We start from the raw sequence: 16738 nt of genomic DNA, 5'->3' as shown, positions 1-16738 counted from the left end.
AAGCTGATTCGAGCAAAATTTTTATTTGGTCCCTAAAGACCTGTGATTCAAAAGAGATTTATTATTTTCAACTCACTATTTCTTTTCTGTGGCATCTGTTTCAAAACAGTAGTGTTTTTTCATAGGTGCTACCTTTTCCATCTAAAAGTTAAATTTAAACGCAGTTTCAGTCAGGGTTGGAATATCTTGCTTAGCTGTTATTTATAACAGTTAGGTTTGATTTCCAAACATGTAAGAACAGACTTGTTTTGGTCACTCTTGTACATTTTCTCCTTGTTTTCTATAGGGGGAAAAAAAAAAAAGTAACTTACTTGGAAATCATGCCATTCTCAAAATGAGATATAGATCAATTGTGCATTAGGGATTAAGTAAAATGGAAGGAAGTGATTATGCAATGTTCAGGTTTAACACAAGGAAATCAATTGTTAATTACTGAGAAAGCAATAATCAGAAATCTGCTGCTTGCTGCCTTGTTAGCAGCTTAACGTTATAATGGATTCCAAGAAGGTAGCACTTGATTTTTTTTTAATACTTTTGCTAAGCGGTTTGCTAAGCAGAAAAGCAAAACCCATTGAAAGGTCTGACAGAAGTAACTACTGTTTGTAAGAATGGAAATTTTGAATTTGTGGTCTCCTTAGTCTTCTCCTCACTAATGTGTGAGCTATATAAAATAAGTCAGTTTACTCTTGTTCACACGTAACAAAATTTATAATTAAATGTGTCTGACACAATTTCCTGCCTTTCTTAGCAAAGGGTCCAAAGATCAAATGGATTTTATTGAACTGTCGTCTTGCTGCAGAAGTATCTCTGTTACAAATGCAAGCAATTCTTAAGAAAATTTAAAGAGATATTTTCCTTACTGATTCCAACACTTGGCATGTAGTAAGAAACACTACTTCTAGAGTTATCTGCAAACCATATTGCATGAGTATTACTCTTTAAAACGTCATTAGACTTTTTAATCCTTTCTTGGCACTGTTGTTATACTTGTAATCCATAAGGTTTTTCATTATCTGTAAAGTTACAAGCTTGCATTCAACTAATTGTTTTACACTGAAAAATTTATCAACAACTATAAAATGTCATACTTAAACCAAAGATTGTTTTTTTTCTCCTAGGTCGTCAAACTGAAGCAAATAGAACACACGCTGAATGAGAAGAGAATATTACAAGCGGTGAACTTTCCTTTCCTTGTAAAACTGGAGTATTCTTTTAAGGTAATCATTATCTTGAAAGTCGTTGTTCTGGTTTCAGGGAAGTGCGTGCTCAAACTTTAGATACTAAAACATTTAATTTTTACAGTACAATAGTTTAAGTATTTTTGTTTTCAAAGATGCTTCACTTGGCGCTGTAGCCAGGTCTTCAGCAGGAGTTCCTGCACTTGTGTGCCCACTTGCATGCACCCCAATTCACCAGGTGATGACTGAAAGGATATCTCCAAATAAATAAATAAAAATGAAATTAAATTCAACTCTTAGAGATTTCCCTTGTTTTGAAGGGAAACCAGCTTCTGTACAGAGCTTTTAGGCATCATTCTGTTTTTGAGAGAAACTAAAGGATGTATTTCTGTACCAAGATATGGAATGGTAAATTTGTAACTGTTCTGCAGATTTTTTGCTTGAGATTTATACCTGAGGCAGGTCTTAATGACAACCTTAATCATGAAGGAAAGAACTTGGAGGTTAGCTTATAATTTTATGACAGTATGTGTTAGTCAGTCTGTAAAGAAATTGAGTATTTTCCATATTTATAGTGTGATATGTGTCCTCTCTATATTTCCTTTTTTTTTTTTTTCCTTTTCTTTTCTTTTTTAATACCATTGAAAATGAGCAAACATGTTCTACCTTAATCTTTATGGTTTTGAGGTTTGGGGCTAGGGCTATTGGAGACGAGAATACCTCAGGCTGTCAATTCTGAACTTTTAAGAGTGCAAGGTCTTGTCTTGCAGTAGGCATCTTATTCTCTCTTCCTTCAGGTCACTTACACACCATTCTGTGTCAGAAACTCACTAGTTATCTTTATTCAAATTTACTTTAAAAGAGATTTCTTGAGATACATGGTGCTCCATTTGTCACATGTCTGCGCTTCTTTGAGAATTTCTACCTGTGTTGCTTTATATTTAAGGTCATTGGATGGCTACAGTTTTTCATTTTCATTCTTTAATAAAATATACTGTACGTAAGAATTATAGAGACTATAGAATGCCTAATATGTATTTGTATGTGTTTACTTGCTTCCTTAGGACAATTCTAATTTATACATGGTAATGGAGTATGTTCCTGGTGGTGAAATGTTTTCACATCTAAGAAGAATCGGAAGGTTCAGGTAAGAGTATTAATGACATTATTCCTTTAAAAAGGCTTATGTTGCTAATTTGGGAAGAGGGTTTTATAAAATTTGTTAGTACTGAAGAAAAAATTCTGAAGGGGTAAGTGCATTTAATTTACCCCTCTTTCAGTGAACTTAAACTAGTCAGGCAGTGAAAAAATTGTAATTATTTCTTATTTTTCAGTTAATGCAGGCATTCGTGATCTGTGCACGATAGAATCTTGGAATTCCTATACATATTGTCACCAAAATTGATTATAGTTTCTAAAAGTAAAATTTAATGTCTAAGCTCTGTATTCTGGGGTACATTCACCTTGATTTGCATTTGTATTTTAGCTGAAAGACTTAAATTAAATTTAGGGAATGAGTGTATCAATTTTAAAATGTTTCCTGTTTGTTTTTTTTTTTTTTACCTTGTTACATAGTAAAAGAACCATTTAAAAGATACTAAATTTGTCTATCCTTGGCAGTTACATGGTTGTTTCAGTATCTTAGCATAGCATTGGGGTACTTAATATTCTTTTAATTCTTCACAGTGAACCACATGCACGGTTTTATGCAGCTCAGATAGTGCTAACATTTGAGTACCTCCATTCATTAGACCTCATCTACAGAGATCTAAAGCCTGAAAATCTTTTAATTGATCAGCAAGGATACATCCAGGTATGATATTCTTCATATATTTAGGGAGTGGAGTCTTGTCTTACAGTGTAGGGTTAGGTAATTCTAGCAAACGTATTTAGAATAAATGGTCTGAAGCTGGTTGGCATGTCAGCATGTATTAAGGGAGCATTAAAATGCCCTACTGCATAGTAACGGTTAAAAGCATTGGATTGTACTTCCTCTGACTAAAATTAAGTATGCACAATGGAGCTGTCTGCAGTTGAGCAAGTTGTCAAGGTTTCCCTTGGGGTCTGTGGTGAGAAGTAGGTGATTACATGGCTCTGTTCATCTGACCTATTTTATACATCTGCCTTAGAACAAGACAAAAGGGGCGCTGAAATGTCTGGTTCTCTGCATTGTTTATATAAGTAGTTCAGGATAACCAGCTTAGAAGTCAACATCAACACTATAATACTTAATTTCAGTCAGATGAATCCCACCCTTGGAGAGTCTTAACCTTCTCAGCACATCTGGAATAAGAGCTGAGTTGACATCAGATCAGAATTGCAGTGCTGCAAATGACAACTGGTTTTACAACAGCCTCTCACGGCACCTCCTCATCTTCCTTTTAGCTCTTACGGTTTTGATCGAAATGGCAAATGGGAAGGTGGTATACAGCAACCATCACTCTGCAATGCTTTGCAGTCCTTAAACTATAGAAGCTCTTCTTTCCTCATCGTGCTACCTTTTGCCATAGCAGAATCTAACAGAAAAATACATCACAAAAATGTTTGAGAGAAGTGGAAAGGATTCATATCTTATGTTGTTTATAACTGTAAAATAATTTTGCGTGGAGAGTAATATAACACTGTAGGGAGAAGAGAAACACAAGTTCTATTAATGTGGTTGGGGAGCACGATTAATGTAAAGCAAAGAACGGCTTACTCCAGACTGGCGACTCTCTGTATGCAGCAGTATGTTTTTGTGATGGTGGGCAAACTGCAAATGATAATGGGTCCAGCAGTCACTCTTCCCATGTGTGGTTGGTTTGCTTCTGCTTCTGAACAGAGCAGGGGTGTGTGGGGGGGGGGTGTTCAGATGTTGATACTGCAGCTCCAACTAAATTTTGTTTAGAAACTCCATTCATTTTCTTTTTTAATTTTAAAGCCGTTACCGTTTGTCCCATGTCTGCAGCGTAGTCTTCTTGCGTAGAATGATGTGCATTCACGAACACAGAAATAATTCTTTGCTGACTGAAGCAGGTCTGCCTGGTCAGCACATCACCCTCTCCATTCAGTTCCAGCTGTGAAGCAAAAGCTGCCTTGATAGTTTGGAGTCTGGCTTGTTTACTTGTGACACTGGTGTATCAGAAACATCATCACAGGTTATTGTATAGTTAGCAATGATTATCATCATGGTACAGCATGTTTTCTCAGGGAATGGGTTGAAAATGATACTGAGGAGGGGGAAACAAAAGAAACAGATCCCCAAACAAGCATAGACTTCATAGCTTGAAACGGATCCCAGAATTTCACATGTAACTCCCTGGCTTCCATATGTATTCCACAATACGGTCCAGGAAAAATCACAGAAAGGATGATATCGCATACAGAGTTCTGAAAACTTACTGCAGAAAACATGACAAGTGGAATGAAGAATTTATAACAGCCAAGAGCTTGCCATTTGTGAATAGAGTTACTGCTACATTTTCCCCCTAGTCCTCAAATAAACAAGCTTGACTCTGGTGATGCTTTCAAAGATATTCAGAACCAGAAGTTACTGGAAGACCTCTTATGTTTTCTTATTCCCACACTAATTTTACATATAACCCTTATACACTTATGCAATAAAATTCTAAATTTACAAGACTGGTGGATATCTTTACTGTTTCTGTGATTCATTTATTTGTTAACTAAAGAAAAAGATAAATATCTTGTTCATATTCATGTTCTTTAAGCTTTCGGCAGTATAAACAGTCTGATGTGAAAACTTAAGAAAAATGATTAATGTAGTTGCAGTACACGTGGAAGATTAGTAAGCCATGACTTTTTAAATCATAAATAGAAGCTAATGTCAGGGGATAATACATATTTTGTGTTATTTATTAACCTTATTATGAGAAACCTTCTATCTATCTGAATTAGAAGTATCAGAAGGATGGGCTACCAAAGGTACATCTGACTATATGATACTATGTGATTTGAGAAACAAATTTTTCCTCTGTATAAAATAGCTTTCCAAAATATTTCAAAAGTACTTAATTTTAAATTTCTTTGTAGAAATGCACTTACAGGCAATTTATTTCTTCTGATGACAGGTCACAGACTTTGGCTTTGCAAAAAGAGTAAAAGGAAGAACTTGGACGTTATGTGGGACTCCAGAATACCTGGCACCTGAAATAATTCTCAGCAAGGTACTCTGTCTTGTTATTCAGCCATGCATTTGATGCAGTTAAAACTTATCACCTAATTATTAAACTCTGAGGGATAAACAATTGCTGATACTTCTAAAATTCAAATCTTGGCTAGTCAAACTCTTTATGACTTACATAAAATGCAGTCATTGCATTGTAAGTATATTTTTAGTATACTAAAACTTACTCCAAAGCAGGGATTTTCACATAACTATACAGAACTTTCTGCATATGCTTGCCATGTAACTTGTGAGGGGAAAAAGGGATTTAAAGAATCTGTAATTAGGTTATTTAACTAGCATCCGTATCAGAACAGCAGGTCTGAGTGATTACATTCTGAATTGTTACGAGACTAGAATGGGAGCTCCAGAGGTAACAAGAACCACCTATTGGATGAATCAGTAGTCATTAAATAACTAGTCGCAGAGTGTTTCGGGTTTAAGGCACTTTACATGAAATCAAACATGACAAACCACTGGTTTTACACATGAAGTACATGCAGTCTAAGCTTACTGTTGATCAGTTTGTGCCTAGTACTTGCACTAAGTGTTTGAACACAGAAGAAATATTATTTATCATATAGCTATTCAAATGTAGCCCTTCATGTTTTGCAAAGGAAGAATATCCTTATAGTTTATGGAACTGCTTATGATATAAACAATCATAATGCATAATATTAAAATATGCATTTAATATGTGGTTTAATTAAATACCCTTTGCAGGTCTTCAAAAGTAAATGCGAAATACTTTTATCTGGGGAGAAAATGGTCATTATTTGCAGCTTTTTTTGCCCCTATGTAGCTAAAGCAGCAGAAGAAATTGCAATGCATCTTCTACAAATTCTCCATAGTAGATTTTTCAGGAAAGACTGAGTCTTAGCCCTGAGCTTTGTAAAGATGTCAGAGAACACATATAAAATTGATGGGGTTGGTGGTTTGGGGTTTTTTTAATAATAAATAGGATTTACTAATGATTTTATGTTCAGGCTTTAAAGATCAGATCACAAATGATTCTAACATCTAATTAACTAAACTTTTAAGCTCTTGTAGCTAGTTTACTAAACATGAAAATGAATGTTCTAAAACATGGATAATTAAGCAAAAAGATGGCGGTGTACAATACAGGAAGTATTGTTATCTTTGATGAAATTTCCCTAAGTTTTGAAAGAAGTTTCAATCGTTCTGTAACAAGATTATTTTTATTTTAAATAAATAAAATAAATTGTGCCCATTTATGTCACTTCAGCCTAAAGGCATCACTGAAACTCAGCACAGGAATGCGTGCAAAATGTTTCACTTGCATCACTGTTTCACTGTTATCACTGTATTAGATTTTAAATATATTGCTGTTGGAATCTGTGAGCTTCAGTTGGGTTTGAACTGGGTTGAAAGTTCTGTATTAAACAAGCAATAATGCATTTGTTTTGTTTGTATTCCATAGGTATATATTGAAAATCTTAAACTGTGTTAGAAAAGGTACTAACAGTGGTATTTCTCATTTTATTCAGGGTTACAACAAGGCAGTGGATTGGTGGGCATTAGGAGTGTTAATCTATGAAATGGCAGCTGGATATCCCCCATTCTTTGCAGATCAGCCCATTCAAATTTATGAGAAGATTGTGTCTGGCAAGGTGAGTGAAGGCTCGGTGTATTTTCGCAAACGCAGTTGTTTGTCTTTGCAGAACCTGGTTTTTGTGTGGAGTAGATGCAGAATTTGCTGGCTACTAGAGACTGAGCAATTTGGAAAGAATATGGGAAAAGTTTGTAATGTTTACTTCTTAAGTATAGACATAGTAACAGTCATATTAAAAATCAAAGTTCTAAAAATCTGTTCCCTGCCTTCAAATTTAAAATGCAAGTTACTAAATTTACAGACATTTTGGTATTATATCCTTTTATGCTTGGATAAAAATGATCCAACAACTATTAACAACTGTTTAGCTTTATGCTTAATTTGCCTAGTTATTTTCTTTTCTAGAAATATTTTTGCAGCTTTTGAGAAGCTCTAAAGATTTTCCATAATTCATAGTAGGTTCCTTTACTCCTGCAGTCCTGTACTTCAAGACATGTCTAATGTTCTATTCGGCTTTCATTGTTATATAAAATTTTTAAAAAGTGTTTCCAACTTTTCCCTTTTATTTTTCATTAATATCTCTTGGTGTGCCAGATAGCACAAAAATGTGATCATTCTGTTGTTTCTCCTGCCAGCCAGTGTTGTCTCTTCATGTTTCTTTGTGCTCACTTGATTTGTTATGTTTCTTCTCTTCCTTGTCCCTACATAAACACATGCTGTGCCGCATCTTACGTACTTCTGTAATTCTGATCAAGGGAAGTGCCTCAGTAGGCCCTGTGGTACACTGCAATGAGATTGACTCATGTCTAGGACCTTATTTAAATCAAAGTGGTTGCTCTTTCAAAGGCTGTTACACTGTGAGCCTTCAGCTGTCTCCATGAATATATGGGAATTAGTTTACGAAGATATACTTTTAAAGAAATGTTTATCTTTTAAACTAAAAAAAATCGGGCATTTTTTCCAGTTGTATCTAATTTGTTTGACCTTTGTACTGTTGATCATCTGCCTTTTTTACTGAGTCCATGGATGGATGGTTGCAGAAACAGCACTGGACTTGAACTCTGGAAACTCTTAACATTCAGTTCTGAGCTAGCAGTATGTTTCCTTTATAACCTTAACTCTTTCATTGAATCTACCTCAGGCACTTAGTTCTCTACTTAAAAAATGGAGTTAATATTTCCTTACTTCTCAGCTGTCTAGGTATTACATTCATTAAAACCTGTGAACTTCTCATGTACTACCTTACAGCCATATTGACGGGTAAACTGAAGCAGTGTCCCTGATTATCAGACCTCTTGATTTTGCAACATGTTTTGATGTTAAATAATTCCATGTTCTGCATTTACATGATCATGATAACTGATCAGCTGAATATAGGGAGTGTCAAACGCTGAGACTATAGGGGCATGACAAATACAACTTTCTGCCTGTTCTTTTCCCCTTTCTTCTCTCTGTCATCTCAAACGGTGTCAGTAGATCATTTGCTAGTAAAACCCAATGTAATTACTTCCCATGAATTATCATCTTCAAATATTTCTTAGCCAGGTTTGAATGAATTGTATTGGCAAGTCACTTGTGTGATATCTTCAAATAGTGCTGTATTATTTATGTAAGACTTCTGATGTTGGTGTATTTAGTTATCAGGAACGGATTACAGTACAGCATAAAGTTCCAGATTGAATTTTCATATATGATTGCTGAATGTTCAGTTATTTCAGAGCGTATCTATATATTCATATGCTGTATATATGCTTTACTGTACTGTATCTCCTGTGTGTGTGTGTATATATATATATATAATATCTAAAAATTTGTTCCTAGAAAAAGTTGAGAATGCCTTGAGGTGATGTTGTGTTGGTGAGACACCAAGTTAAATTTAGCTTCTATATCATTGTTACATTAAATTAGTATTTTTCCCCAACTCAATCAGATCTAGAAACTTTCAGTTTAAAAAATGGTAGATGGACAAGGTAGTGCTATTGATAAAGGCTTTGTGAAACAGAAATACATGTGCAAAAATAATCATCTCTCATTTCATGCATTCCTACTTGATTTGTTTTTAGAGGAAGAAATGGCCCCAGTGTTTCCTTTTGTGTGAACGTTGTTTTACTTCACAGGGGGAAGAATCAAATTTGTATATTGGTTTTTAATGTTGTGGATGTATAATTTTAGGTAAGGTTCCCATCACACTTCAGTTCAGACCTAAAGGATCTTCTAAGAAATTTACTCCAGGTAGATTTGACCAAACGATATGGAAATCTCAAGAATGGTGTAAATGACATAAAGAATCACAAGTGGTTTGCAACTACAGATTGGATTGCCATTTATCAGAGGAAGGTAAGACCCTTTCTGGTCAAAACTATTACAGTCTTTAAAGGATTTAAGTAAAATTTCTAATTATTTGGTTTATTTTTTGCTTTCCTAAATCTGTTAATTTTAATTAAACTGAGAAAAGGTGAATGTAGTTTAATCTTTTAAGACTCTGAAGAGTATATATTGATTGAATTATGTTTGTTTCTTGTTGGCATTTTGTCCTGGACCTCTGTGTACATTCATGTTCTCTTAACATGCGTTGTGCTTCAGTCTATTTCTGGAGTATCTCAGAGTGAGCCATCTCCTGCCTCCCTCTCATTTTTTATTTAACCCCTGCTATAGTGGCATCTATAAATACTCCATGAGGAGTAGAGGAGAGGAATCTGTTTTCCTTTCCAGCTAGTTCTTAGCAGTCAGACTGTGCTTCATTGTGGAGAAGCTCTAGCCAAAGCTAGAGCTTTTCTCTTTCTGCTAAAGAAGTATGCTCCCTTCTTCTTGCTCTCGCTTTATCTGTGATTGGGACAGGATCACATGTAGAGAGTGTCGACTCAATCCGCAGCGTCTACTGAGGAGTTTTTGTCTTCTGACACTACGCTTTAATTGACTGTAGTCCCAAAAGCTGTGCTGATGGGAAGAGCCCTGCTGAATGCTTTTTTCTGGCATTCTTAGAATGGTTTTCTAGACCTGCCTGACCAACATGACTTGTAATGTGGCTTTTAGAAAGTCCATGCCCACTCTGCACTGTGAACTTCAGACCCGCATAAGAATGAAAGCAACAGAGACAATAGGGAATATTTTCAGAGCATGAGCAGCCATTAACATATTGGTTAAAGGGGAGCGCATTAGTGGCTGCTAGCATGAATGAAGCAGAGCTGGGAGAGGAAGCTAGGGAAAGGGATAATGATGTTGACAGTGCAGTCTAAATCTGTCTTCCAGTAGCTCCAAAGCTCCCTCTCCCCTTGAAGATAGATTCAAAGTTAAATATCTGTACATTAGTGAGTTACTAGAAACAGATTCCTAAGAAATTATTTGTTCTCTTAAATGCAACCTCTGAATTCCTGATTTTTCAACAGACAACAGTAAAAGACTAAAATAACTTCATTGGTGTTGTCCCAGAAGACTCAGATGGAGAAATAATTTTGTGTCTAGGTATTGGTAAAAAGGTTAGAGCTAAGTGATAATATTTGAAGAATTGGGTTTACATTGTTGAAATGCTAACAGTCTTGACTATAGAGACATGAACTTGCTGCTGTAACAGCCTTATTTTAAAGGCCAAACCTAAATACTAACAATAGTTTATAAAAAGAAACTGATTGTTTGGCTACACAAACTGACAGTACAGTTGTTGTAGTATCCACTAATGTATTAATTACTAGAAGACAGGGTACAATTAACACATCCTGTATTCTTTGTATTAAGTATAGGGGTTTTTTAAGAAAAGATTCCCCTTTGCAGAATTGTAATTATCTATTCTTTGCTTTCCTAATGCCTGTTTACAAGGCAGATTTATATGCTCTGAGTTTCATTCAACCGTATGCTATTTGGAGACACGCAGGCCCCATAATATTAAATCAGAAGTTTTAATACTGCGCTAAATATTCTTAGCATTGCTAGTGTACTGCTGTAGAGAATTACTTTCACAGAAATAAGAAATACTTTAAAATGTGAACTAGTAGTACAGTCAGAATAGCTATTACTAGTTTTAAAGGATTGTGAAAACTGATGCTGAGTAAGTTTGAAGCTTCTAATTATAAGGAATAAATACTGTAATACTAAGGGTCTGAAACAACAGCACAGATTTTAATATCATTTAAGCAGTCATAGAAATACAGCAATAAACTTTGGGTTTATACCAGCTTTTCACAGTGGCTGTTACCACAGCCTGTATTTTCCTGAATAAGTGTAGTGTTCCTTGGCAGCTAATGTAATGTGAATAATTTGTTATGCTACAGTCATAAGTGAATCAGTCAATTACTTAATATTTCAGATAAGATCAAGTCTCGTTTTCTTTGTGTGTTTGCATAGCTGTTTATTAAAATACTGCCTGATAATGTGGTTGTACTTAGGGCCAAACAGGTATTTCTGCTATAAACCAGTGTTATGTCCTGCAATCTCTTTTTAGCGATTTCCTTAGTGAAGATAATAGGAAAAAGTCTGAGGCGTCTCATTTGAACACATTCTAAAATTCCAGCAATAAATAAGATATTTCTTGAGCTCTGAGCTTTGTGGTAAGAGAGTAATTGAAAATCAATTTGAGAAGACACAGAGACAGAATTCAGATAATGGTAAATGTGTGGCTTTGTAGGCTAGGTATGTACACAGACTGTGTATTCTCTCAGACTAAATCACCTAAACACGCATATTGTTTTAGGAACAGAAGGGTACACACGTGACAATTGCAGCACAGTCCATAAATGCAGAAAGTTAGGGTTATTTCTTGGGGGTGTATAGTGTTATTGCCCAAAGTCAGCAGAGTTTAATTTGTATTAGTCTGTGCTGTACCGCTTTAATTTACTCATTTACACACACACACACACACACCCCCATCAGTAATCTGCCTGGGGCACTGAGCAGTTCTGTGGTTGCACGATGTGATGTGATCTGATCAGCTGGAGCCAAGCCTGCCCTGCTTCTCTGTCTCCCCACTGCGCTTTCTCTGGCACACATACTCCTTGGGATGTCCCAGAGAGAGATACTTGTCTGATTACTTTGCATTTCCAGGTTTAAATTTGCATCACCTCAATCATTTGCTATAATTTTGCTTACTGTAAAGGTGGATAAATCAGGCACCTGTCAAATGAAAGAGAGGAATGCGGTACTGATAGTCATGCCTCACACTCCAGTTTGTCCTAGACCTGTTGCAGTAGAGCATCTCTCCTTCTCCCTGGTCTTCCATTCTCTCTGGTCCCTTCCTTACCATCCATTCTTCATCGTTGCCTCCCATCAACCCCAAACCCTCCCTCTTCCTTCTTCCAGCATGCAGTTTATTCTAAAATTTTGGTTATTTTAAAAAGTAATTCAGCTTAATTTTGAACTTCAGGAGATGTGAAAGACTTAGAAGGATTAAGATTTGAATTAATATTAGCTGAGTGAAGGTAGAATTTAGTAGTCTGATCCCTAAAATAGCATTTCAATGTCTGCAAGTTGGCAACAACTCCTTCCCCCCTGCCCCCACCCCGACTGTGCAGGGACAAGCACAAGCTGTTGGCCAGTAAAAATGCAGGTATGTCCCTGCGCAGACCCATATCTTCATTTAATGTCATCTTCAGTTTAACTTCCAAGATGAGTAGAGGCTGAAAGTAGGGACAGAAAGCTTGAGTCTGTTAAGTTGTAGCCAGACCCAAGGATTTCATTGTAAGGTCAGCTTCAAAAAGCTGCAGGTTCCCTCAACTTTAAGAAGCAGCAGTTAAGAGGGTCCTGGAAAATGACTGGTTCCAATACCTGGGTGTGAATGGCTTACTACCATACAGTTGACATGAGATGCACCGAATCTCAAGGCTAATCAAGTATGCATGTGGATCTGAGAGGATGTGCAGGCAGTCTTTACCACAAGGGGCTTTCCATCACTAATTAGAGCTGCACTGGCTTTCTGTACAGTCTTTTAGTGACCCCTTCCAGTCATTGCTTGTCTCTCCATTGTGGCCTAGTTTCAAGAAGGCTTTCACCTCTTACTTACAATTAGGTCCTAGGAGGAATTTTGTAGGAGATGCAGAACAAATTATTTTAAACTCGTATTACGTTATTTTTTATTTGGAAATAGAGGATTGTTGGTAAGTAGGAGGAGGGGAGTTCCAAACTGCCCTAAAATTTTTGAGTAGCATTGGTGGCAATCAACTTACTCCGCTTTGGCCATGACTGTGTGACCGTTTGGTGCAGCCCTTGCCATGCCGGGAGCCACACCGCACAGCTGATGAGCTGAAGAGAGCAGGGTCTCTTCTGCAAGAAGAGAACTAAAGTTTGTTTTGAACTGGAAGTAATCTTTCACTGGTGTTTGTCAGTAAGATATTAGTCTTTTTCAACTTGCATTCATACATCTAGGCCTGCACCTTCTTAGGCTGGTTTTATTTATGTGCCACAACTTTAAGCTGTAATATGTGGTTTCTTGTTTCTTGGCAGGATTTGAGGAGTAATGGGAATATTGTTGTGCTTATCATCACAATGTTAAATCTAAGGGTGTTAGGCCAATAACATGTCATGTGCTATGTGCTTTTCCCTCCCCCCACCTCCCCCCACCCCAAATACAGGTAGAAGCTCCGTTCATACCAAAGTGCAGAGGCCCTGGAGATACCAGCAACTTTGATGACTATGAAGAGGAAGATATTCGTGCGTCTCTAACAGAAAAATGTGCAAAAGAATTTGCTGATTTTTAGTAGGAGTAAGAGGACAAGATGACATCAGGGCTCACATTGGGATCTTTGCACTCTGTTAACAGATGAGGTGGAGCTGAGACCATCATATGTCAAAACAGTTACCTAGTTACTTCATTCCACAAAGCTGACTGAGGTCTTTATTGCCATCTTCCATGTGTGCAGTTTGCACCAACCCTTCTAACTAGGCACAATTAAGCAAGCACTGTTTGTGCAGTAACACAGAATAATAGACCACTTTCCTACTTAACTTTGGTTTCTGTCGTTCTTTGTTTCTGTGTATTGTTCATTTTTCCCCTTTAAAATGAAGTAGTTTTTTACCCAAGAATGCTCCATTTTATTTTGAATAATGTATTATTTGTGTGAGTGAAATGGAAGGTGTTGCGGCTAGTGTGATTTAGACTGAAGTGAAAGATAAATGTTGCTTCTAGTCTGTGCCAGCCAATAATTCTTGTCTGTCTTGTGTCTGATGCTACAATTTATAATAATTTTTTAGTAGCTCAGACTAAACCTAGCCAACATTTTTAGCATTTTTGAAGGTAGTATTTATCGCCATATAAATGTCTGCTAAATTAACTTAAAAACATTTCTTCCTGGAGACTGACCAAAATTCAGTAGAATCAATTGGATGGCTTAAGTAGGGGACAGTAGCTAGACCCCGTGCCTTGGTTTTCTACATCCCTGCAGTTTTCGTCACTGCCTCCTTCCTTTGTATTTCCCACCTAGGCAGTAGGTAAATTGCCATAACCAGACTGTACCATGGAAAGCTTACAGTCTCATGAGAGGGAGTAATTCCACCTGGTCTGGAGTTTGGACCATATTTAACCAAGTCAACTTACCAGCATTTCAGTTGGCAGGTATGAAATGGCTCTTTTAAGAACATGAACCCATAACTCTTAAAGGAAGTTTTGGTCAGTGTTGTAGAGAATATGATTCATTTTGATTCAAATCATGGGGGGTTTTTTGGTTGGTTTTTGGTTTTTTTTAAGCCGATGTTTGGGCTCCCAAAGTATTCCTTGTTTTGAGCCTTTTTTGATTAAAAAGGCATCCATTAAAATAAAAACCACCACACCACAAAAAGCAAAATGCGCTCTGCCATTAGCTATGAAAAACAAATGGTTTAGCAACTGCAAAATAATGTAATAGATGCATTGCTGGATGAACACGGTTATTTTTTGTTAGCTGTTAAGGAGAAAAGGTTATTGCCAAGTTTTTATTCTGGTATACTATATTAGTAAATTGAGGATGGAGTACTGCTACAATCATTTTCTTTTTAATTACAGCACTTCATTCACGAAGAAAAGAGACAAAGTTTAAAAATTGCAACAGCTAGGTTTATTTTAGTTGCGTTGTGTCTTCATTTCTAACCTACTTTCTTTCAATCAAACAGAATGTATGGTCACACAGATACAAGTATTTGGGCTTAATAATGTTTTGTATACTCTCACCAACTGACTTAAAAGATATTGCTACCATGTGCTAGCTTTGGGCACTTTTACACATTTATTTCAATGTTAATAATCAGTGGCTCAGCACTTTTTTGGGGGTTGCTTTTAAACTTATTCATAGTAGTTTTATTTGTATACTTGATTCTGGCTGTCTCAGTGACCTGTCTTAAAACAGCACATCTAAACAGTTTAAACTAGACTCATATCTTATGATAAATTCATGTGCATACAAGGATGAATTGTTTTTTAAAAAAAAAAAAGAGCTATATTGATACATAGCCATTGTATTTGTTTGAATGTTAGTGGAAATAAACCACTGGCATTCCTTCCTTTTAATCTGTATGACACTCCTTTAAGAAAAGCCTTTGTAGACATTTTACAAAAGAGTATGAAACGTACCATCCAACATTCTGTATGTTTAGGTTGTTGAGCATTTTTGCACAACGTCATTAGGAGGCTGACACTGAATGCAGTCTTTGTCCACCCATATTTACATATGTGCAAGAAAAGTATAAGATACTTTGCTGTAGCAAATTTTATGTAACAAAGATATATCGTCACATTAATAAATTTAAAGAAATCCTTTGTATGAAAATGTTAAAATCTTTTGTATTTCATTTAGACCAAGGACATGCTGCTGTATGCTAGCTGTATGCGATAAATTCTACAGTAACTTTGTTGTCGTTTATGAACTTTAAAAGATTTTAATAAATGTTGGAGATCACAATTTGATTCTGTTATGATTTTAATTTTTAAACATTGCATTTATAATTCTAGTAAGGTTCAGAGATTTTTCTGTTTTGTAAAATACTGTAATCATTCATCTTGCGTGTACAATAAGACAAAAGTCTAGGAAATTGGTTCTGACATGTCTGTCTGATATCCAGATAAAATTCTACGTGGGCATAAGTGGAAAAGTCATCTTAATGCCATGATATTATGCTATTTTTTAATTTTATGAAAATCCTGTTAGAAAGTAAAATACTTTTCCAATATGGCATAATAGACTTCAGTATGGAAATGAGATTCTATTTTGGAAAAGGAGGGGAAGTGTGCAATTTCCAAGGCATTAGTGAGTACATTTGACAATGTGAGTATTATACAACCCTCTCATTTAAACACAGTCATAAAATATAACTACAGAATATTATGTTACCTGTATTTAATTTGAAAAATCCTTTTCACAATATGGAAAAATTGTATATCTATGACAGTAGAAGCTTGTTAATTTTACACATTTGAGGAATTAAGTGTTGAACTATATGGTATATTTTAATTGTACTCTAGTTGTATGTAACTTTCATTTCCAACATAAAGGATTGTATCTCATTAAGTAAATTGCTTTTTTTATTATCTTGTCAGTTGCATTAAAACCCTTATTTTTAAATCCTTTAAAGTATTTTACTAATTTTTGCAAATAATTAGATGTTTTTAAGTGCTGCAATAGTGTGCAATATAGTAAACATTTATATACGGAAGTGCAAATTAAATTATGTACAACACTTGTGCTGCTTCTTTGTGAATCAGAATGTTGTATGATAAGATTCGTTGCATCTCCCCACGCACTGCAAACAGGGTTTGAAAGCAAGAGGAAAAGGTTATGAAACATACTCCCCATATTAGTTGGGACCCATTAAGCTTTACACTAACTAGGGTGTTTGGAGAAGATGGTGTGGAGAACATTAAAGGCACTA

The 16738-nt window shown here is 35.8% G+C and overlaps 1 protein-coding gene across 7 annotated transcripts in view; it reads left to right on the top strand.

The window, feature by feature from the left end:
• The window catches only part of PRKACB (protein kinase cAMP-activated catalytic subunit beta), a 74716-nt gene extending 58945 nt beyond the window's left edge, over window positions 1-15771 (top strand). For all 7 annotated transcript variants that reach the window (XM_030033603.2, XM_030033604.2, XM_030033600.2 and 4 more), the window contains 7 exons: window positions 1119-1217; window positions 2243-2325; window positions 2865-2991; window positions 5249-5344; window positions 6852-6974; window positions 9089-9253; window positions 13474-15771. In XM_030033603.2, the coding sequence (XP_029889463.1) occupies window positions 1119-1217; window positions 2243-2325; window positions 2865-2991; window positions 5249-5344; window positions 6852-6974; window positions 9089-9253; window positions 13474-13599 (819 nt within the window). In that variant the 3' untranslated portion in view covers window positions 13600-15771. The remainder of the gene's footprint in view (window positions 1-1118; window positions 1218-2242; window positions 2326-2864; window positions 2992-5248; window positions 5345-6851; window positions 6975-9088; window positions 9254-13473) is intronic.
• The last annotated feature ends 967 nt before the right edge of the window (window positions 15772-16738 follow it).

Source organism: Aquila chrysaetos, chromosome 12 (assembly GCF_900496995.4).
Source record: "Aquila chrysaetos chrysaetos chromosome 12, bAquChr1.4, whole genome shotgun sequence".
NCBI lineage: Eukaryota > Metazoa > Chordata > Aves > Accipitriformes > Accipitridae > Aquila > Aquila chrysaetos.
Note: the sequence above shows the minus strand (reverse complement) of the source record. Positions and strands in the feature narration are given on the sequence as shown.